Source organism: Medicago sativa, chromosome 4 (assembly GCF_051527215.1).
Source record: "Medicago sativa cultivar Bolivia chromosome 4, Bolivia_mono, whole genome shotgun sequence".
NCBI classification, from domain to species: Eukaryota; Viridiplantae; Streptophyta; class Magnoliopsida; order Fabales; family Fabaceae; genus Medicago; species Medicago sativa.
In genome coordinates, this window is record NC_140752.1 from 27,242,920 (window position 1) to 27,265,117 (window position 22,198).

At 33.2% G+C, this 22,198-nt stretch overlaps 4 protein-coding genes across 9 annotated transcripts; 2 read left to right on the forward strand and 2 right to left on the reverse strand.

The window, feature by feature from the left end:
- Positions 1-462: 462 nt before the first annotated feature.
- LOC146927414 (PH, RCC1 and FYVE domains-containing protein 1-like) lies at positions 463-9,877 on the reverse strand. 4 transcript variants are annotated; one of them, XM_085700685.1, is made up of 6 exons: positions 9,476-9,859; positions 8,463-8,531; positions 5,936-7,951; positions 5,356-5,502; positions 2,596-3,332; positions 463-881 (listed from the first exon to the last, which is right to left on the reverse strand). In XM_085700685.1, the coding sequence occupies exons 3-6, from the start codon at positions 7,808-7,810 to the stop codon at positions 728-730; spliced, it is 2,913 nt and encodes a 970-aa protein (XP_085556811.1). In that variant the 5' UTR covers positions 7,811-7,951; positions 8,463-8,531; positions 9,476-9,859; the 3' UTR covers positions 463-727. The 4 variants fall into 4 exon arrangements, with proteins under 4 accessions (XP_085556811.1, XP_085556810.1, XP_085556809.1 ...); XM_085700684.1 differs by having other exon boundaries at positions 502-881; positions 9,492-9,877; XM_085700683.1 differs by having other exon boundaries at positions 502-881; positions 8,454-8,531; positions 9,461-9,862.
- A 1,898-nt stretch (positions 9,878-11,775) lies between these two features.
- LOC146927415 (protein LURP-one-related 15-like) lies at positions 11,776-13,117 on the forward strand. Its single transcript, XM_085700689.1, has 3 exons — positions 11,776-12,131; positions 12,270-12,497; positions 12,633-13,117. The coding sequence occupies exons 1-3, from the start codon at positions 11,898-11,900 to the stop codon at positions 12,780-12,782; spliced, it is 612 nt and encodes a 203-aa protein (XP_085556815.1). The 5' UTR covers positions 11,776-11,897; the 3' UTR covers positions 12,783-13,117.
- Positions 13,118-13,923: 806 nt separating this feature from the next.
- Positions 13,924-18,059, reverse strand: LOC146927416 (uncharacterized). 3 transcript variants are annotated; one of them, XM_085700687.1, is made up of 3 exons: positions 17,969-18,059; positions 15,756-17,035; positions 13,924-14,496 (listed from the first exon to the last, which is right to left on the reverse strand). In XM_085700687.1, exons 1-2 carry the CDS (start codon positions 17,969-17,971, stop codon positions 15,767-15,769), a joined length of 1,272 nt encoding a protein of 423 aa, XP_085556813.1. In that variant the 5' UTR covers positions 17,972-18,059; the 3' UTR covers positions 13,924-14,496; positions 15,756-15,766. The 3 variants fall into 3 exon arrangements, with proteins under 3 accessions (XP_085556813.1, XP_085556812.1, XP_085556814.1); XM_085700686.1 differs by having other exon boundaries at positions 15,756-17,128; XM_085700688.1 differs by having other exon boundaries at positions 13,974-14,502; positions 15,769-17,128.
- A 1,454-nt stretch (positions 18,060-19,513) lies between these two features.
- On the forward strand, positions 19,514-20,325 carry LOC146927417 (uncharacterized). Its single transcript, XM_085707074.1, has 2 exons — positions 19,514-19,983; positions 20,097-20,325. The coding sequence occupies exons 1-2, from the start codon at positions 19,514-19,516 to the stop codon at positions 20,323-20,325; spliced, it is 699 nt and encodes a 232-aa protein (XP_085563200.1).
- The last annotated feature ends 1,873 nt before the right edge of the window (positions 20,326-22,198 follow it).

Here is a 22,198-nt window from a genome sequence, read left to right on the forward strand (position 1 = left end):
AATATTATAAAAATGGTAAATAGAATAAACAAACCAGGTTTCTTGATTTAAAGACATTTTAAAAACAAGATTGCAACAAATTTTAACTTCAAGTAAGGACAGAGAATATAAAAAACTCAAAACATCCAGATGTCGCCCATAAGGCAACATCACCGGTCTGGGTTTGCAATCAAGCTCCAGGGAAAAACCCGCAAGCCCAAACCCGTGGAAAAGGGCCAAAGCTCGGGGTTGTTACCACATGATATTGGTCATTAATTTTCTCATCCTATGAGCTTCTCGCGCGTCCTATTTAAATTCTAAAATCCGAAATATTTCAACTTTGGAGGTTTTATGGGGTTTTATGCAATTCGGATTCTAAAATCCGAACTGAATAGGGCGCGAGAGAAGATTATAGGGTGGGAAAAGAAACGGTCCATAATATTTAAGTTAAGGTTACCAACACATTTGATATACACACACAAGTATCACACCATATGTAGTATTCTTTGATTGACAAAAAAATCAAAGTAATGCTAATTTTCCTTCATGTAAATCAACTCCTTCTATGACTACGATTCCTATCCTCATTGATACATTGGTTATATGCATATTGTGTTGTAAAATATCTACACGTTCTCAATTAAACTGCCTAAATTAAAGCTACCTTTCTATCCACACTAGATTGATGATCCTTCTATGTGAAATCATTTCATCAAACTTAGGTGATCCTCATAGGAAAATTTAAAGTTTATGAAGGCAATGACTCAATATTTTCTTTAACATTTGGTGTAATGTTACATGATCCATTATTATTTTGATGTACTGGACAATATTTCCTAAGAACCCTACCTTTGTTTTGCCTCCACCATTCTTCTGCTTGACTTTCAGTGAACCTTCGCTTACTGCATTCAAACAATGAATTAATAAATAATGTTAGAGAGAAATAAAAATAGGGTAGTGTTATCTTGTGCCCTAAGAGCACATGTTAAGAAATCTAAAAGAATAATTTTCAAAAAGTTTGTGTATTCAATTCATTAAAAAGTTAAAGATTCAATGCAATTTACACATTTCAATAAATTATTTATTTGAATCATTAACTTGTATCTTAAGGGCACAAGTTAACATTTCCCATAAAAATAAGAAAAGTCAATTAAAAGGTATCTAGAGAACACAACTATAGGACCAGCTACATGAATCATGCCATTGTAGTGTATCCAAAGTCACAAAATATTGAGGTGTGTTATTTGAACAAGGGTTAATTATGTTTTTGGTCCCTACAAAATTGCGACCTTGTAAGTTTAGTCCTTACTTAATTTTAATAGCATTTTTAATCCCTACAAAAAATTTCTGCACTCAATATTAGTCCTTACTCAATCCAAATTTGTTTAATTTATGCTTAAACTCTTAAGTTTTTCAACAATTTTTTACAGGCATGTTAAGAACGTTATTAAAAGGTCCTCCGAAAAAAATATCGCAAAAATTTGATTTCTACGTCCATATTTTTGTTACTTAAATCTTAAACTTTTGTCGTTTTAAAAAATTCATATTTAATTTATTTCATGTTAAAAAATTATAGATTTTAGTAAATGAACCTTTCATAGTGTTCTAAACTTGTATAAAAAGAATCGTTAAAAAATTTAAGAGTTTAAGGATAATTAAACAAAATTTATTTTAGTAGGGACTAAAAATTATAAGTAAATTTTTTTTTGTAGGGATTAAAAAAGCTATTAAAATTAAGTAATGACTAAACTTAGAAGATCGTCATTTTATAGGTACCAAAAACATAATTAACCCTTTGAACAACTATTTGTGTGACAACTTTTGGGACAACTATAAATTTACAAAGAAAAGTTGGTATTGACACGGAAACCAAAACAATAGAGAGTAAAAACATAATGTGAGTATGAAAGAAAAAGTTGTCACAAAATAGTTGTACAAATATCATTTCTAAAAAATATTATAACTGAATCTCCGAAGTTGAAAAACCCGATTCGAAATTATTTAAAATTTTATCTAACAACAAATTATTTATTTAGTAGAAAAAACAACAAATTATTCAAAATTTTAGAAAACCAATTACAAAATATTAACAAGTTCAAGAACCTACTTACAAACTTTTTCAGTTCAAGAACATATCTAGAAGACTTACATACAGTTCTGGACCCTTATTTTTCAAATTTACTAATTTGGTCCCCTATTTTATTTTATTTTTAACAATTTTTTCCTATAGATATTATTTTTGGAGAATTTGATCCCTGCACTATTTTAATTACACTTTTGATCCTTCAATATCGCAGTTTTTTGGATCTTTTGGTCTCAAATCGTGGGGAGCCAAAAGTTATAAAATGCAAGAAATTAGAAATCAAAAGTTCAATTAAAACAGTGCAGAGACAAAACTTTAAATAATAATACATTTGAAAAATAAATTTATGAAAAATAAATAGGGGAGCTAAAATTGTGAATTTGAGTAATTAGAAACGCTAACCTGTATTTAAGATTATTTAAAAATTGTTAAATAGTTCAAGAAAGGATAGAGTAATTAATATAATATCCCTTGATTGAGATACATGCGCATATACCAACAATCATAAACAGAGATGGAGAAATATAACTCACCTGAATTTAACTCTTTTAAATATTTTGATTCCATCAGCCCGTAGTGTCAGTAACACATAAACACCGGACTGAAATTTTTCAAAGAATTGTGATTCTGGCAGTCTCTCATGTCTTGAACTGTCCAGCGATGTAGAACTATTTTCGGAGTTTTGGGGTGACACCACTTCTGCACCAGTAAATTTACATGATCCATTAGTTTCTCGACGAACATTTTTTTCAGACTCGGATTGATCAACTCTTGCAGTCTCATCAATTTTTTCATGTATGTGCTCTTGCGGTTTAGAAGTCTCGCTATCTGAGGTAGCTGTATCGGTTGAATTACGTTGCTCAGACTCCAACGTTGGTTTATTAATTTCTTCAAGAGAATTTCCTTCATTTTGACAATGGTCAACTCCTACAACATCAGCATTGGCTTCTATTCTATGATCTTGTAGTTCAAAATTGCCACTATCTGAGGTAGATATATCAATTGCATGTTGCAAAGACTCTAACTTTGATTGGCCTAGACAAGAATCAACTCCTACAATAACAGCATGTTCTACTGGTCCGATATTTTCTAGTTTAGACGAGTCATTATCTGCGGCAGATATCTCATGTGCATTTTGTTGATTGGATTCCGATTCTGATTTGTCAGATTCCGAAAATTCTTTTAGAAAATCTTCAACTCGAGTTTGGATAGTACTCAAGATATTACTTTCCGGAATATCTGCTGGTAGCTTCTCAGTCATTTCCTTCAACTGAATAAAATGAAAGATAAGTCTAGCTATTTAAGACAAGGAACAAAAAATCCTTATTCATTATATTTTTTCTTTATGAAATCCATCTTCTTTTATTTTTTTCCCATTCAGTTTATCATATGTCACACATTAAAATATAATGAGAAATTGCACCAGCCTTCCTAAGGTCTCTTTCATAAGGTCTTTTTAAATTGCACTCACACCCCTCTAATATTTTTAAAGGAAAATTAATATCCCTAACGTATTTCTCTAACGAACACACATTCCTTGCTACTTAAAGGAGTTGTTGTTTGTTAGCATGGTTTAAAATAAAGGCATAAAACCGCGATCTGGACTGCAACATAAAAGTTTTTGATGATGCCCGCAATATTAAAGATCAAGACCCAGCTACAATCATTATCACAAACTCTATTTAAAACCCCACACGTTATAGTTTTGTTAAATGGGGAAGTAATCATTCTTAGTTGCCCCATAATTTCTAATTGATACATAAATTTTTCCCTCCAGAACTCTATATATAATCTTTCAACAGGATTCGAGCACTGTTTCTGACTTGAGAGCTAATGCTTCAATCTGTCAAACTCAAAAATTAGGTCAAGCAATTTAGGCCTACAGTCCAGTGGTTGATCAAATCATAACTGCCATGCTCTCTCACCATAATTACTCTCACCTGAATATTCATCCAACTTTAGCTTCCCCATAATTGCTCATTTATTCATAAACTCTCTGTCTCATACAGCTAGTGGATTCAATTTGGCTGTACAAATATAGTACCAACAGGCAACAGTCTCTCGGGCCTGCTGATGTTGGATTACTCTCTAAACAGTTAAGGAGTGCAATACACTCTCTAACGCACTCTTTCCAACACTCTCTCTTGTTAGTTGGAATCAAAACCCACCAATTTAGAAATGGGCCTTACAAGATTGTGTGGATCTCATACCTAAGACAAAATGAAGACCAGGGAGGTTTTGTGTTTTTTCAAAACTAGAGAGGGTGCGAGTGTTATTTAAAGACCTCAGGAAAGGACAATGCAGTGTACCCTAAATAGAAAGTTAAGGAGAAATTATTTAAACTACAAGGTGTTGACTCAATATTTTTGTCACCAAAAATAAGACTCAAGATTTATAACTGTTGGAAATCCCGCCCCAACCGTGAGGGGGTGTGTTGGTAATCCCACCTTAATTGGGATCTGCCCCTAGTTGCCTTATGATGGCTTGTCTTTGAGGGGGTGGATTTAGTCCCACATCAGTTAGATAGGAAGCTTGATCAAAGTTTACAAAGAGGAGGCACTCCTAACCATACAAGCAGGTTTTGTGGGGTTGTGTTAGGTCCAACCACCATTTCTAAGAATAACAATATTGTTATTGTTATATTATATTGTTTGTTCTAAAGCATTCTAAATGTTCTAGTTCTAAAGCATTCTAAATGTTCTAGTTATATTATATTGTTTGTTCTAAATCTAAATGTTCTAGTTATATTATATTCTAGTTATATTATATTGTTTGTTCTAAAGCATATTATATTGTTTGTTCTAAAGCATTCTAAATGTTCTAAAGCATTTTGGCAAAATATGCAAACAAAGCTAGAACGAGTTCATTGAGACATTGTGGCTAAGACAAAACTCCTATCTAGTTAGTCCAAAACTCCATTCAGAAAAAGTTAGTCGAATACTCATTGATTCCATATCAATACTGTACTAAAATTTTAATCTTGTGCTTGAAGTGCAAGGTGCAGGCTACCTATCTATCTACTATCTTTTATACATTCTAAGAAAAAATCTTCACTTAATGACATGTGGAAGAATTTCTCACATTTGTCTCCCGTAATTGCGTGCTCTTGCACGAGATCTTTACTACTGGTGATTTATATATTCAAGTCATTGGCTTGTACAAAGACATAAACATTCATTTCTTATATTTAATAAAATATAGCCAGCACACATATCTTACGACATGATTTCAGATTCCATTTAAGATAATTTCTTACGATTAATTCAATGATTAGAAATGTCTATTTAAGATACCTTATGTTTTGTAGATTCAATAAACTCTTTTGATTCTGTATGACTAGAAGATTCCACTGCAACCATGGCAATGGCTTCAGTAGCTTTTCTCTGAAGTTTCTGAATTTCCACATCTCTCACTTCCCTTTTCTTCTCCAAACTTCGAATCTAAACAAACAAATACATATTAACTTGTTAATGTGGACACTACGTTTAACCAACGTTAAGAGCTAAGGAAATTTTATTTGAACATCTATTTGGTAAATCTACATTCAACATCTTTTTTAAATGGTTAATGCAGTTCTTATATGTTGTTAATTGTTCTACCTTGGTTAGCTTTGATTTTCAAGTGCTCAAATCTACATGTAGTTGGAACAACTGAAACTATGGTTAATAAGGTTCGAGTATACGGTTAATTAAATTCAGTTGATGGTTAATACTTTATTCAATCTTGATTGATACATAAATAAACCATTCATTCATTGAACTGCTTTAACCATTTAAAAAGTTGTCAAATTCAGGTGTTTGAGATTCATGTTCAAAGAACATTTCTTGAATGACATAGGGTGTCATTGCTATTTTACAACGGCAATTAACTTACTTGGCTCTGCAAATCCGAGACTCGTTGGTTCAGAACATCATTAGTCCTTCTCAAACTATTGATAATACCACCAGAAAATCTTGGAGTGACCAAAGGTGGAGAAGGGCTTGATCTACTTGTGTTTGGTGATGTTGAACTTTGTGATGAACTAGGGGGTGTAGAAGGCTTCGAAACACTTGGAATACAACTCAGTGAACTTGGAAATGTGATATCTTTCAATTGCAAAAGAGATGGAACTAAAGAAGCTCTTACAAAAGAAGTAGAATCATGTTCAGTCCCGGGCTTATGATTCCTTATTTCAAGGTATTTCACTGGTTCAGTGGTGGAAGAAAAGAGGGCTATATTAGACCTTAAAATACCTTGGTCTAATCTTTCATTAGCAGTTGTGGAACAATGCGAAGGAACAGCTTTTCCATTTAACTTTGAAGGATCATTGGTTTCAACAACTTTAAGCTTAGTATAACAGGTATCACACACACGATGAGGTTTATCTAATGTTGGAGCCATTGCAGCTTTGAATGCCTTTTTAGAACTACAATTATGACAGAAAACCAATCCACAATTATTACAATTGTGCCGTATTCTTGTTAAACCAAATGGTTGTCTACAACCAAAGCAAACAGACTGGTCAGTTCCACTGACGTATTTTTGGTTACATACACAAGATGTGAAGTTTGAACCACATGAGATATTTTTCAAATGCCTATCTTTCAAGGCTACCACAAGTGTAGGAGATTTTCTATCGTCTGTGTCACCATGTCCTAGTCTTCCATTAGAACCTTTTCCCCATGTATATAGTTCGCTTCTTGATGTCACCGCAGCAACATGATGTGCTCCACATGATATTTCCTCAACAAATTCACCAAGCAACTTATCTTGAACTAAAGTAGGTACTTTTCCAGCAGCATTTGGATTTCCTAATTGACCATTTTCCGTGCTTCCCATTGTAAATACATGACCAGATGTAGTGAGAGCAACAGTCATAGTGTGTCCACATGCTATCTGCTGGAAATTATATTCAATAAGGGGTGAAACACGCGTTGGTTTCAGGTACATATCTTTGTTTCCGTGGCCTAAACGATATTTGTCACCATCACCCCATGTGAAAAGCTTCCATGATGAAGCATTTGAACCAGATTGAAAAGCAACCTCGATAATAGCTGCAGTGTGCCATACTCCGCAAGCAACCTTAACTGTCTTGAGTCCACTTAATAACTGTACTTCCCTCGGATACATTACACTCTCTTGATCACCATGGCCCAAAACACCAAATGTTCCATCACCAAAGGTAAACAATTTTCCATTTGTCGTTGCCAATGCTGAATGCCATGAGCCACATGCAACAGATACGACACGAAGTCCATCCAAAAAGCCGTTGACACTCTTTGGTATCCAGTGACTAGTCTCATTACCATTTCCAAGTAGTCCAACATTATGTGTACCATCACCCCATGTAAAAAAATTATCACATTTAGACACAGCACTTGTATGAAATTCTCCGCATGCAACAATATCCAAAGTAACAACATCAGGAAACTCAACTAGATGAGGCTTACCAAAATCTTTATCAATTCCATGACCAAGTCTTCCCCCAGATTCTTCACCCCAAGTAAAAACCTTTCCTTTCCTGCTTACTATAGCAAGGTGATGTGCACCGGACGCAATGTTATGAACATCAAGAACAACAGTTGACTCTAACAGCCTAGGGGTCAATACATCTGTCTTTGAAGGAAATCCATCTGCAAAAACCTCTCCCCATATGTAAACATCACCTTGTGACTCAATATCATCTGCTTCAGATCCTCCGCTTGAATTGCTAGGCGTACTAGATGCGCTAAAACGGATAACGTCTACAGCACTTGCTCTTGGTTGCATATTTGCAAGTTCCAACCTCGCATCTGAGCCTGCCTACCAGGAACAATGCCTGAAGTTAACTGTAGTTCTTCATCTAAAGGATGACTATTCTGAATAAGGACAAATATAGACGTGTAAACAAGTATCTGTGATGCACAGTCCCTGATGATACAAAACATTAACTTATTAGAAAGTTTTCATTTCATAGCATGGATTCATACAAATGCAAAATTTAATCGAACTGAGTAAGAGTAATCACCAGTTACGTATTCACTCATTCAATTGAAATAATTTCAAAAACATTCCTGGACTTATTAGGATCAATATTTTTACATATTTCAATCTAAACACTGTACAAACTTGATTGAAATTTCACATAAACTATATACTTGGAAACAAACATTTAAGTGCAAAGAGAGAAAAATGAAAAGTCAAGTGTTATACAGCATCTACGATCAAACATTCTCCTTTCAATGCTATGTTATGGGGATTTAACCAAATAATAGTGTTAAAAAAAGGAAGTCCATGAGTGCGTTGACATTTCTCACTCTCTACTTCTATTCATAAATAGAAAATACAACAAATGCATTTGTCAATTAATTTTCTTTCTTCAAAACAAATTCAATATTTTAAAAAAATTATGAAAGTCGATTTGTTTTCTTACCAACCATACCTTGTTACTATAAACAAGTGGAAATGAAAGATAATCCGTTTCTGGTAGCAAATATCATCTGAAGAAAACCTGCAAAGTCGTTACAACAAACATAAGATCTCTTTAAGAGTTTGTTAATATGAGCATAAATATCAGCTAGAGTCTTAAGAACACAAATTAAATTATTAACTAATTATCTGTGCATGAAACAACAGTAATTTTCAGATTGGTTTCTTTTCTATGAGAAAGTTGAATTGTTTCATTCTAGTAATGCCACTAAATCTGAAATTGTTCATACAGAGATATCATGAACGCAATAAAATGGTTTTACAGGTCTCCAAAGCGGCATCACAACCACAATTTCAGCTGCATCGGCCAAATTTGCCTGCATTTTACCGCAATATAAAGGCTCGCAATGTAGCCGCAATTGAAAAACATATTCATGCACATATCTACTCTGGAGACGAAACTAAGCATATCAAATGCTGGAATGATTTTTCAGTAAAACCTCACACTTTTAGTCTGAATAGGACAAATTTTGGCTTTTCTTTACCCTAATTATTAAATTACGGAGTGTCATTCCTTATACTATGTGCATTTTTATACAACAATAACAACCAAGTCTTATCCCACCGGATAGAATCAACTCCATGGATCAAACGACATTATAGTGTATTATCATAAATCATATCTTTATCTAAACCCAACCTCTATGTTGTTAATAATAGATTCACACTCTGAAGCACTGACACAAACACGAACACTGCAAATGCATACGACACTGACATGTGGACATCGGTAGAAACTTGTGAAAATGACATAATTGAATGTACATTCTTCTTAATTAAAACATAATAAAACCCTAATCTACACTTAGAATGTTAGAATACCAAAAAATCCAGAAAAAGAAGAAAAAAAAAACACATCAATCTCATAATTTTACTGCTATATCAATAAAATTTGTAACAATGAAACTAGGTGATTTTCACACACATAGAGACATGTATAACTATAAGTACCAGTAATTAAGAAACCTTTGATGAAACTAACTTGTTCAATCTCATGATTCCCATAACTAGCTGGATTTTCCATTCCATCTCAAAAAATGGTATGGAAATTTCCCAATACCAAAATCAACGAACAACAATAGCATCAATCATATAGATCCTTGATCTTTATTTATCACTTTGCAATCTCACAACAAAATTATCAAACCTTTCAATGATAATCTTGATAAAATTAAGCTTCAAAGTTCATAGAAATTGAATTGGTGGCATGGATCTGAAAATTTTTGTTGCACATGCATGAGATTATGGAATTAATTTTGTGAAAAAGGGGATTAGGGTTGATCGGAGAAAGTATGAGAAATTGCAGATGAATGAGGGAAAGGATGCGAAATGAGAGGAAAGAAACTACGTGTTGTGATTTCAAGCAATAAGGGAAGTTAATATTTCGCGCGCCATTTTTTTTTATTTTATTTTTTTACAATATCCCACTCCGAGATAATCTAAAGTTCGGCAAAAAAAAATAGTCTTATAAGATTTGTTTAATCTAGAAATTGAACTCGGATTTTTTTTTTAAACTGATTAATCATTTGATTTCAATTATTTAATTTTGCATGTGATTTTTATACTTGGTTTCACACATGATTCTTACTAGGGATGGGCATGGTTCGGTTCGGGATGAAAAATGAACCGAACAAAACTGAACTGTTTGTTAAATTTAAAAATAACTAAACCAAACTAAATTGTTTGCATTTCGAACCGAACTGTTTCAAATCGAACAAAATTGTTACAAACCGAACTGAATTGTTTCGAACATAACCGAATTATTATTATTGGTACCATTAAAAAAATACTCCCTCCAGTCCTTATTATAAGAAAATTTTCAAAAAAAATTTGGTCCTATTTATAAGAAAATATCACAAGTTTTAAGGTGTAGTTATTGCATAAAAGACTTTTATATCCTTCATTTAATGTTTGTCTTTTCAATACTCCCTCCGTCTCACAATTATTGTCTCTTTAGCATTTTTTCTTTTTCTCAAAATAATAGTCACTTTACAATACCAATGCAGCATTTATTATTTTTTTCCACTATTATACCCCTATTTATTGAATTTCATCCAACTTAACTACTCCACTAACTACAATTAATAAGGGTGTTTTAGTAAATACTATTAATTTTATCATTGAAATCAACACAATTAATCATTTCCTTAATAATCGTGCACAAACCTTAAACGACTAATATTGTGAGACGGAGGGAGTATTAGTGAATGTATTTAATGGTTCACAACTTTCTATAGGGGTATATTTGTAAAATTATTTAAAAAGTTGTAACAATTAATGATTGTATTGGTTTTTGTGTTTTTTGGTTTTTCTTCTTATATTAAGGACCGGAGGGAGTATTTACAATCAGAAAACACTTTAGTCATTTTTTTTTCATTATTTAATCATTTATGAAGATATGAGTTTTATCAATGAGATTTGGGTTTTCATGATTGTATTATAAAGATTTGAAGTCGTTTATGAATTTGATGAATTTTTTATAACTTTTTTTTTATGAAATTTAGATTTTGATTAAAATTATGTGTATAGATATTTGTGACTTATTGTAACAAATCATGTTTATCATTTTCAATTACACAGCAATATTGCTAATATAATATAAACTCTTATCATTTTTCATGAAACCAACAATATAGCATTATTAAATAAAAAATTGTTTAAGAGTATAATTGGAATAAAAAAAATCCAACCCAAAATCTCATATTTTCTTATGTATTTTTAATATAATATTGTTCCTATTGTAGTGAAATATTTTAATAAGATTAATATTTTTTTATTAATAATTTAAATATTATTGTAAAAAGGATAAAATAGTAAGTAAAATACTTTAATTGAATGGTAAAATTGGAATGGTAAAAAGTCGACTTAAACTTGTTTATTTTCTTTATATATAGTATAGATAGTATAAAATATTAAATCAAAATAAAAAATTAAAAAAATGTCATCTTAAATTAAATTAAGTTAAAAACGAATTATATAATTTTGGCAAAAAAAAATAATATTTAGCAATTATCATTCATCACCATTTGTCAAATAAAACATCATCACCACCCACCACACGTACCTTTGAAATCGTCTAGTAACACATACATTAAAAAGATTTTCAACGTTCAACATTTTTTTAGTCTTCTTTATAGCCCCCATTACACTTCGTCATTGACCATTTCATATAAATTGATTTCATGTCAAACACGGATGCAAACAAAGCACAAAAATACAATGCTACTTTATTATAATATATACAAACTTTATTATATTTTTTTTAAGTGGCATCATATATATATGAACCATAGAAGAATACATACATAAGCATAACACCATAGCTTTCCACTTTCCAAATCCAAATCAAACACACCAATTTGTCTCCATTAACTTCAAACAAAGAATCATGAAAAGAGTACAATCCTCTGCAGCAAATTATGAGAGTGGTATCATTGGTCCTCAATATCGTGTTCCTCATTCTGTTGACCTATCAATTGTAAGGAATGTCACAACATTAACTGATAATTTCACAGTCACAGATTTTAATGGCAAAATCTTTTTCAACCTCAAATTCCTTTATGATCATAGTCTCTTACTTGATGCAGCTGGAAAATCTGTTGTCATGACGCTGCGACGAAAGGTAATTTGACAATAATTTCTTCAATTCCCGCATATTTTATTCATTTTGTTTACACTGTCAATTTGGTTTTAATACCAATGTTAGTAATTAGTTGTTAGATTAATATTTTTTTATAAACGATAAAATTTTCTTATACAGGCAATGACGGGACATGATAGATGGCAAGCTTTTCGAGGTGAAAGTACTGAGGTGAAAGATTTGATATTTAGCGTAAAGCGATCAACCATGTTTCAAACAAAGATCAAATTAGATGTGTTCCTTGCTAGTAATGCTAAAGAAGATATTAGTGATTTTAAGGTCAAAGGAAGTTGGTTAGAGCGATCTTGTGTTGTTTATGCTGGTGAATCTCATCACATTGTTGCCCAGGTAAGGACCCTTTCTATAGAAGCAAGTTTATTTGATTGTAGAAAATTATAAACTCCATTAATAATGCAATTTTTTTATAGAAGCAAGTTTATTTTTTAATTCTAATCTTGCAAATGCAATTTTATTTGATTGTAGATGCATAAGAAGGAGAGTGTTCAAAGTGTTGCGTTTGGGAAAGATAATCTCACGGTTAGGGTGTATCCCAACATTGACTATGCATTCATCGTGGCAGTGATGTTGATTCTTGACGAAATTAACCAAGACAAAACACGACAACAACAGTAGCAATTGTTTGTAAAGTATAGCTCATCGGACAAAATCAAAATTGTTAAGTTGGATATACTTTGTGATTACTCACTCGGGTTCAAACTTGAAATCTTTACTTTATGTGTGAGTTTTCAGGTGTGCAAGCTTGAACGACTTACTTCTCGGTTGGAAGATAAACATTTACTTGGAGAGCTATTTAGTTAGGATTTTTTTATTTTTTGTTTCTTACAATCATTAAGAGAGTTAGTTGAATATAATTAAGTTGGTTATTTGCCGACTATCTCTGACTTTCAGTATATATATACTTATGTATCTTCACTCAATTAATAAAATCGTGATTCATTTCTCTAAAATCATTCTATGTATTTTTTTTTCCCTCTAAATTCATAATCTGGTAAGAAGTAAATAATGTATGTCAATGTTGTTTCAACTAGAAATTAAACTTAGTGCTCCCAAAAACTGATTCGACCTTGATTAAATCTCATTAACCACTTGAATGAAACATGCATTCACCCTTAATTCATCATCGACGTATTAAATATTATTGATATGAATAATTCAATCAGTGTTATTGATCCCTTCATTTATTTGGAGAGCTAGCAAAAGAGTTACAATTATGTTTGATATTTTAAAAAATTGAAAAAACATAATAAATTATCACATAATACTTCAATCACATTCAAATCGATTTTAAAAATAATTTATAGAATCCTTAATTAAAAAAAGTCCGCTCTTTCTCGGCCAACGAGAACTCAACTCAACTCAAACGAAGTCTAAGGAAAGTACCCATTGGGTGGGTAGCATCAAGCTATACATGCAACAAAAGTATATCTTCATAAGATATAAGCCTCCATCTTATTTTTCCTAAAAATATCACCAAATGAATGGTCTTATGTTTCACTTTATCTGAATTAATTTTCTCTCTACTTGTATTTGATGCCTTTCTGAATGTTTTTTCTTCAAACCACTGATTTACTTAGATGTTCTAAGTTATTTTTGGATCATCTTACAAGTTGTTGGCCATGTGCCAACCCACAAGAAATGGAAACACAAGAAAGTAAAGCAGGAAAGAAAAGTCTATAACTCTACTATGACTTGTGTTAGGGAAATGGGATGGAATGTAAGGAGTATCTTGGTTCTTTTGGTATCATATAAGTGCTTATGTATAAAGTCATTGTTTTCATATAAGCTATAAAATGTTTCCATAAGTTATCCAAAAGAGCTTATGAGAATAAGCTATAAACAACTTCTGAACATGTCACAAGTTGTTTCCATAAGTTATATCAAACAGTCACAAGTGCTTATGCATATAGATAAGCTCAAATAAATCAATCCAAACATGCAAATATCCTTACATCTATTGAATAAGATTTGTTATATGTACATAACTAAGATAAATTTGTAGACTGAGAATGAAAGTAGTGCATGACGAACAAAATGTAGTATGCATGCAAGTAAACGAGGAAGCTTTGATGAGTATAACACATGATCCCTAACAGAAAAGACAGTCATTTCGATATTCTTGTTGGTTCATTTGAAACTTGTCTTGAAACGCCATTTCTTCTTCTACCGTTTGATGAAGGGTCTAACAGTCTAATCTGTAAGTTTCTATCCGTTGTCTGAATTTCTGAGCCTATAACAGCAACATTATCGACATTCCTATTTAACAGAGACACAGAAGCTGCTGCAGCTGTAGAATCAGTCACGGCAACAACATCTTGAGCAAGATTCCCTATTACATGCAACAACAGGATATCTGGATAAGCCATAAGTCTCTATCTTTTTTTGCAAAAAAGATCACTAAAAACAGTAAGCATCTTCATTTTAAATTAATTTTCTCTCTACGTAAGCATCAACGAATTATAAAAAACAGTAAAGCACCTTCATTTTAAATTAATTTTCTCTCTACTTAAGTTTTCTGTCTTTATGGAAGCTTTTTTCTACAACACTGCTTTAGTTAGATTTACTACGAGTTATTTTTCTATCGTCATACGAGTTGCTGTCGGCCTTGTGCCAATACAGAAGGAGTGGAAATAAAAAAGAAAATACAGAATGAAAGAAAAGTCTATAACTCTAATGTTAAGCTAATTAGGTGTGCTTGTGTTTCGACAGAGCAATGTGTCTTTATTTCGCATAGATGCACGCTTCATTATATACCACACATGCTTCTAGTTTGTTGTATATATCATATGGCTTGAAACTTTGCTCTTATAGCAATTTGAAATCCTTATAAGAAACAATCATGATAAACTGCATGCCGATAATACAACATGTTGCATGCAATGCACATGATCTTTATGGGCATAAACTATAGAGTATTAGAGGCTCTTATCCAAAGGTTGTATTCAAGTAATCAAGCCATGACCCCACCACCACAAACTGGAGTCAATGAGGCAGGAAAGCCCAATCTGAATACTGACCAAAAGATCCAAAAACTAGATATTCAAAAGACCAAGATAGATCTAATAAAGAACATGTAAAGGGATAGTGTGATGACTGATAACCTGAACTTACTCAAGTGAGACACCATACTGTAACAAACATAAGAGGATATTGACAATTAGCAGGCCCTATTTGGATAAACAGTTTAACTTATCATATAAGTGCTTATGTATGAACTATTTATAGAATAAAAGAAAAAGTATAGTCAAACTATTTTCATATAAGCTATAAGCTTTTTAATAAGCTGTTCTAAAGAGCTTATAGAAATAAACTAAAACAGCTTACGAACATGTCATAAGTTTTTTTCACAAGCAATATCAAACATTCTCACAAGTTCTTGTACCAGTAGATAATCTCAAATAAGTCAATCCAAACAGGCAAATATCCTTACATCTATTGAATAAAACTTGATATATTTATGTACATAACTAAGATAACATATTTGATATTTGTCTTGGACAAGAATAAAAATTGTGTATGACAAACAAATTGTAGTATGCATGCATGTAAACGAGGAACATGTGATGAATATAACGCATTTCCACTTACATAAAAGACCGTCATCGCAATCTTCTTCTTCTTCTTGGTTCATTTGAAACTTGTCTTGAAGCGCGATTTCCTCTTCTACCTCTAGATGAAGAAGGGTCTAGCAAACTAACCTGTAAATTTCTATCAGTTGTATGAATTTGTGAGCCTGCAACAGCAACATTATCAACATTCCTACTTAAAGGAGAAAGAGAAGCTGCTGCAGCTACAGAATTGGTCAGATCAACAACATCTTGACCACGACTCTCTGACTGGTTTGTAGCAGCGACACTTAAAGTTGAATTTCTAGTAACAGTAGGAGGATTTTGCTCTCTGCTTCCTCCTGTATTGTGACCATTGATATATGATTCAAGGTCCTGAACTAATCTTTCAGCAGAATCCATTGCAGAATTTAATGCTGTTGAAAGTGACGAAAACGAAGAAGCTCCTTGCTCTAGCAACCTTGAAACCTGTTGAGAACCACCATGTTCATTGTTGTCTGTCTGCGTGCGAGACTGAACAGGCAAACCATTGTTTCTCTCAGGTGTGGTACTATTAGGGCTTTCTAACTGAACTTGCTCTCCAAATCCACCAATTCGGTTATGAAACCGCCGAATACTTTGGACAATAGAAGAAGAAGATGCTCCTTGGGTTAGCAACTTCTGTCTAATACTCTCAACTCTAGGTGCCTTAGGTCGAGGAGGAACTCTCAAACCGGCTTCTTTCATTTCCATCAGACAATCACCGCCGCCATTTCCATGTCCATAAATTGGAATAATACCCGATTCAGTTACCTCCCCTTTACAAACAGGACATTCCTTTGCTTTCGAATAGGCATACGATAACTGATAGAAACACGGCCAACAAAACAAATGACCACAACATGTCAAAACAGGATCTCTTGCAATATCCAAACAAATATTACAATCAAAGAAATTCCCACTACTCTCCTCCACTTTACCATTATCAATCTCTTCCATCCCTAGAGCTTTTGCTATCAAATGCGAACTTTTCCTTTTCCCCCCTTTCACACTTTCAACTATCCCTTCATCCTGATCAGCATCGTTCCACTCCTCCCTCCGTTCTTCGCCTTGAACATCACCTGCTGTTGCAGTTTCTCCTGTAACATTGGTTATCTGAATCCGAGAGGAGTTCGGCGGCAACCCCCGACGCTGCCTCGCTCTCGAAGTAATTGCTTCAAGGTGTGTGATTCGGTTTCGTATATTTTCTTCAGCCGATTCAAGTTCTTCCAACATAGAATCAAATGAACGCACTGATGTACTGGTTTGATGATCCAAAGGCTCCTGATTCAAATCAAGCTCCATATTATACACAACCTTGACCCTTTTTTTTCAAGTCTATCCCATCAACAACATATTTTTATATGTTTCAAAATCCTAATACAAATTAAAAAACAACAACAAAGTCAAAAAAGCTCATCATATTTTAATAAATGAATCATTAGTTGCCTATGAAGCACACACACACGACACAGACACTGGACACAACACTGACACGTCAACACCAGTATTATACACAACCTTGACCCCTTTTTTTCAGGTTTATCCCATTAACAACATATTTTTATATGTTTCAAAATCCTAATACAAATTAAAAAACAACAAAGTCATAAAAGTTCATCATATTTAAATAAATAAATTTCTAATTGCCTATGAAGCACAGAAACACGACACAAACACGGACACGACACTAACTCGTCAACATAAGTAGTAATTTGAGATAATGACATAATTGAACGTAACTATATATGTCGTGTTGGACACGTCTTCAATAAGATCAGAAGTGTCGATACTACAAAGCTATAAGTAAAACATTGATAATTGATCCGAGACAATACTTCGGATCTACTACTTTAAGGCGGGAAAGTCACGATGACTTTGTGTCTATCAGTCTCCTATGCTACTCTCTCTTTCTCTAAAATTCACTAAAGTCACATTGACTTTCCCACCACCAAAGTCACTTAATCCCCTTTGTAGTATCGACACTTCTGATGAAAGGCTTGTCCTGGTGTCCGACATGTGTCGGTGCTCGTGGATCCGTGCCGGTAATTCATATTTTCAAACTAATTAAATATATTATTGTTATTGTTATACCTATAATTCATATTGCATGCACTGATTATTCAACAAATAATTCACCAGCAAAAGAAAAAGCTAAGAACTGGATCGGAAAAAAATGAAAGCGAAATGGAAAGGAAAAAAGAGTGAAGAAGGTACCATGGAAATGGATGATGAGGAAGAAACGGGTTGTTGTTTATTGAAGCGGCGGTGATGAGATTTACCGATTTGTTTGTTGTTTTGTTTGATTACGAAGAGGCATTGACAGACACAGACTTATAATCTTTTTTTATTTTTATTTTTGCTAGGGTATTTTGATTTTCTAATTAGATTATTCTCTTTGTTGATTCATTTTTTATCTTAAAAAAAAAGGGTTAAATATGTTTTTGGTCCCTATAAAATCGCGACCTTCTAAGTTTAGTCCTTACTTAATTTTAATAGTTTTTTTAATCCCTACAAAAAAAATTTACTTAGAATTTTAGTCCCTGCTAAAATAAATTTTGTTTAATTATCCTTAAACTCTTAAATTTTTCAACAATTCTTTTTATACAAGTCTAGAACACTATGAAAGGTTCATTTACTAAAATCTATAATTTTTTAACATGAAATAAATTAAATATGAATTTTTTAAAATGACAAAAGTTTAAGATATAAGTAACAAAAATATGGACGTAGAAATCAAATTTTTGCGATATTTTTTTTGGAGGACCTTTTAATAACGTTCTTAACACGCCTGTAAAAAATTGTTGAAAAACTTAAGAGTTTAAGCATAAATTAAACAAATTTGGATTGAGTAAGGACTAATATTGAGTGCAGAAATTTTTTGTAGGGATTAAAAAAGCTATTAAAATTAAGTAAGGACTAAACTTACAAGATCACAATTTTGTAGGGACCAAAAACATAATTAACCCTAAAAAAAATTAAAAGATAAGTCAAAAGAATAATATAAAAAACTGTACTTTAGATTTTAGATAGATTTTTTTTGGTGGGATGGATTTTAGATAGATTTTGAAATTGGTGATTGCTTTATTTAATTAGGTTTAAATGTAGTTTACTCTCTTTATTTTGACTAATTTTGGATTTTACTACCTATTTTAAAATTTAGAATTTTTGTCCCTCTATTTTTTATGCTTCAGGATTTACCTTCTACCACATTTAAACTCATTTTTATCGATGTAGCAATACTTATTTGGATCCAATAATAGAGTATTTTAGTTCGATCCTATAATGTTTTCTTCTTCTATAGTGGTTGTTACTCCAAAACCGTCCTTTGCACAAGCTATCAGAGGACCTCAGGTACAATTCTCAGACCCGCTTCTATTACCGTTAATTCGTGGAGACACACTTTCGATTAAGATTATGCATGAGGCTTATGCTCACGGATTAGAAGCATGTAAGGTTAACCTTCGGCGGAGACTAAACAAGGGGGATAAACCATATTCTTCCATAGATATCGTTGCAAAGCTGCCGAAACTATGGAAGACTAATGGACAATGGCGTATGCTATCCCTAGGTCGGGGGTATTATGAGTTCTCTTTTGCTTCTTACGAGGACTTGTGAACAGTATGGGCATCAAGCACAGTTAGTTTGAAACCTGAGGTTCTACGTTTATTTGAATGGACGAAGGATTTTAGTGCTCACACACAACAGCAGACACATACTCAAGTTTAGATACGATTGTGGGAATTGCCACAGGAATATTGGATGGAGAGAACTCTATATGAAATAGCAGGAGGGACATCGTTGTTAAATGATAATGTTGCTAAGAACAGGTTATTTGGACACTATGCCATGGTATTGGTGGATTTAAAACTTTCCAGAGACATTTTTTATGAAGTTATGATGGAACAGGAAGGTTTTGCATTCCCGGTGGAGATTGAATACGAGGGGATGCAAGAATTTCGCACTCATTGTAAAAGCATTGGCCATAATATAACATCTTGTCGATGGTTACATCCGAAAAAAGTAGACAAACAAGAGAGGCCCATTCTAGTTGAGAAAGGGAAGAACCCGATAAAATCGCAGAAACAGTACATGCAAGCTTGGAGCCATGGGATAATCCATAAGGCATTAGATCCTCTAAGGTTTTTGAGGTTGCAGCTCCCCAACAGCAGCAGGAGGCACACGCATATAAGGTCCTTCAGATTCCAGACATATAGAAAGAGAGCTTGGAGGTACATAATACTCAGCATGAGCAGCCAACAGAGAATGCGCAGGTTGTGAGTCATCCTATTGAGACAGCCCCACATCATATGTCGTTGCATAATGTTTTCGATGAAATATTGAGGCAGCAGTCACCATTACATAATGTTCAATCGATCCTCACATTGGCTTCTGACTTTGTGACAGATATTCAGAAGATTATGGTTGGTCCTGACAACCTGGTGGATCCAGTATTACATAAGGAAATGAATTTGGTGAAAGATTTATTAGCTAACAGTGCCTCAACAGAAGCTCCACAAACTCCCTATTTAACTAAGGCACGAAAGCAAAAATCAGCGAAGGCGCATACCTGATCTGTTCTCAGGGTCCACCCCCCGTCACCTCCCAACTGAAGATTATTGATTGGAATATTCGAGGAGTCGGCAACCATGAATCATGTGATGCTCTTAGTGAATTGTGTCGTGTACATAGTCCTTCTTTGGTTTTCTTGGCCAAACCAATGGTTACTTTTAGCTCTATTTCGAGTTGGTTTTGGAATAATTAAGGTCTCTAAATATTGTACTAATCGTAGAGGCTCTCTGCTTCTGAATCTTTGGGCATTGTGGGGGGCGAATGTTGATTTTGTGGTTCGTGTTGCCTCTTCACAGTGTGTGGTGTTGGAATATATCTGCAATAATCACGAAGTTTATATAGCGGGTATTTATGCTAGCACAAATTATTTACACCGTCGTGAACTTTGGTCTGATTTTACAGCGTTACAAAATTTATGTTGAAGCAATTTTTTTTTATGAATATCATTGCTTAATGGTTAAGTTATATTAGTTGGCACAAATGATTGGTAGTACGAGAAATAAAAAGAATATATATGGAGTAGGTAGGATAAGATAAGGACAACTCATAGGGGAAATGACCAAATGATACAACTTGTAGTGGTTGACCTTGTACTATAAAAGGACAAACATATGTTAGTGTCAAGGGTTCGAAATTTTACATAGTGAATTGAGAGGCAGGTTTCAGCGAAGGTTAACAGCACTAGAATTCTCACTCCATCTCATCTTCTCCATAGATGAGCATGAGTTCTAGTTCGTAGTGAATTATAGTTAGGATTACTTGGTGATGCTTCTAGCTCACCTATTTCCTTCAAGAATTGTAATCTTTAACTAGCTTTATTTTATCTATCAATTTAGCTTTTCATGTTTTCATTATGTTTCATTTCATCTCCATCTAAGGTTAAGACATGATGATGTTATGCTATTCTTTACTTAAGATTTATAAAGCTATAACTTCACGTTTCTTTCAAACAAACTGTTTTAACTCAAACAAACTTTTACTTTTGATGTTATAGTTCCCTGATACCGATTGGGCAAGGGAATGGAAAATGCTTGTTTGAAATAGGTTAGTCCCTATCCACTAAAAGGCGAAGGAAACAAGAGAGACTAATTTACACGAGTACTAGATCTTAAAGGAGCCTTTGAAGCGCTGAGATCTAACTAGCACTCTAGTCATATGCGAAAGGCTCAACAAAATAACACTTCGGTGGAAAATTTTGATGACCTAACTTAGCAATTTAGCATGTTAAGATTATGAGATTGTACTTCGACTGAACGTCTTCACATGCTTAAATAACACTTCGGTGGAAAATTTTGATGACCTAACTTAGCAATTTAGCATGTTAAGATTATGAGATTATACTTCGACTGAACGTCTTCACATGCTTATCATGATGATTGAGTTGCGATATACTCCCAGTGCCCACCAGATAGTCAATAAGTCATACAAGGCTATAACTCTGTAGATGCATAAAAGGGTAATACACAATCAATAGAAATACACAAAACAGTAAAAAAAATCCTACTGGTACAGTTCGGATTTTAAAATTCGAACTGCAACAACCCAATTTGAATTTTAAAATCTGAACTGGTTCAATTCTCAGAAGAAAAAAAACAAACTAATAGGCTTGCATGCTGAGGGAATCAGACCTAACCTTCACTTTGTTGTTTGATGAACCTTCAAATGCGAATATTTTGAGCAAAAAAAAACTCTAAGATTGGACCAATTTGTGAGTTTCAGATTTTAGGATAAGGGGAGAGAGAAAGTGAAATGATAGGGGGGTTGACTTTATACATCGAAATGGTTCAGATATATAATCTGAAATAGATTTCAGATTTTAAAATAAAAATAAAAATTCTTTGAGAGCATTTGGCAAATTATTGCAAGACTGCGTCA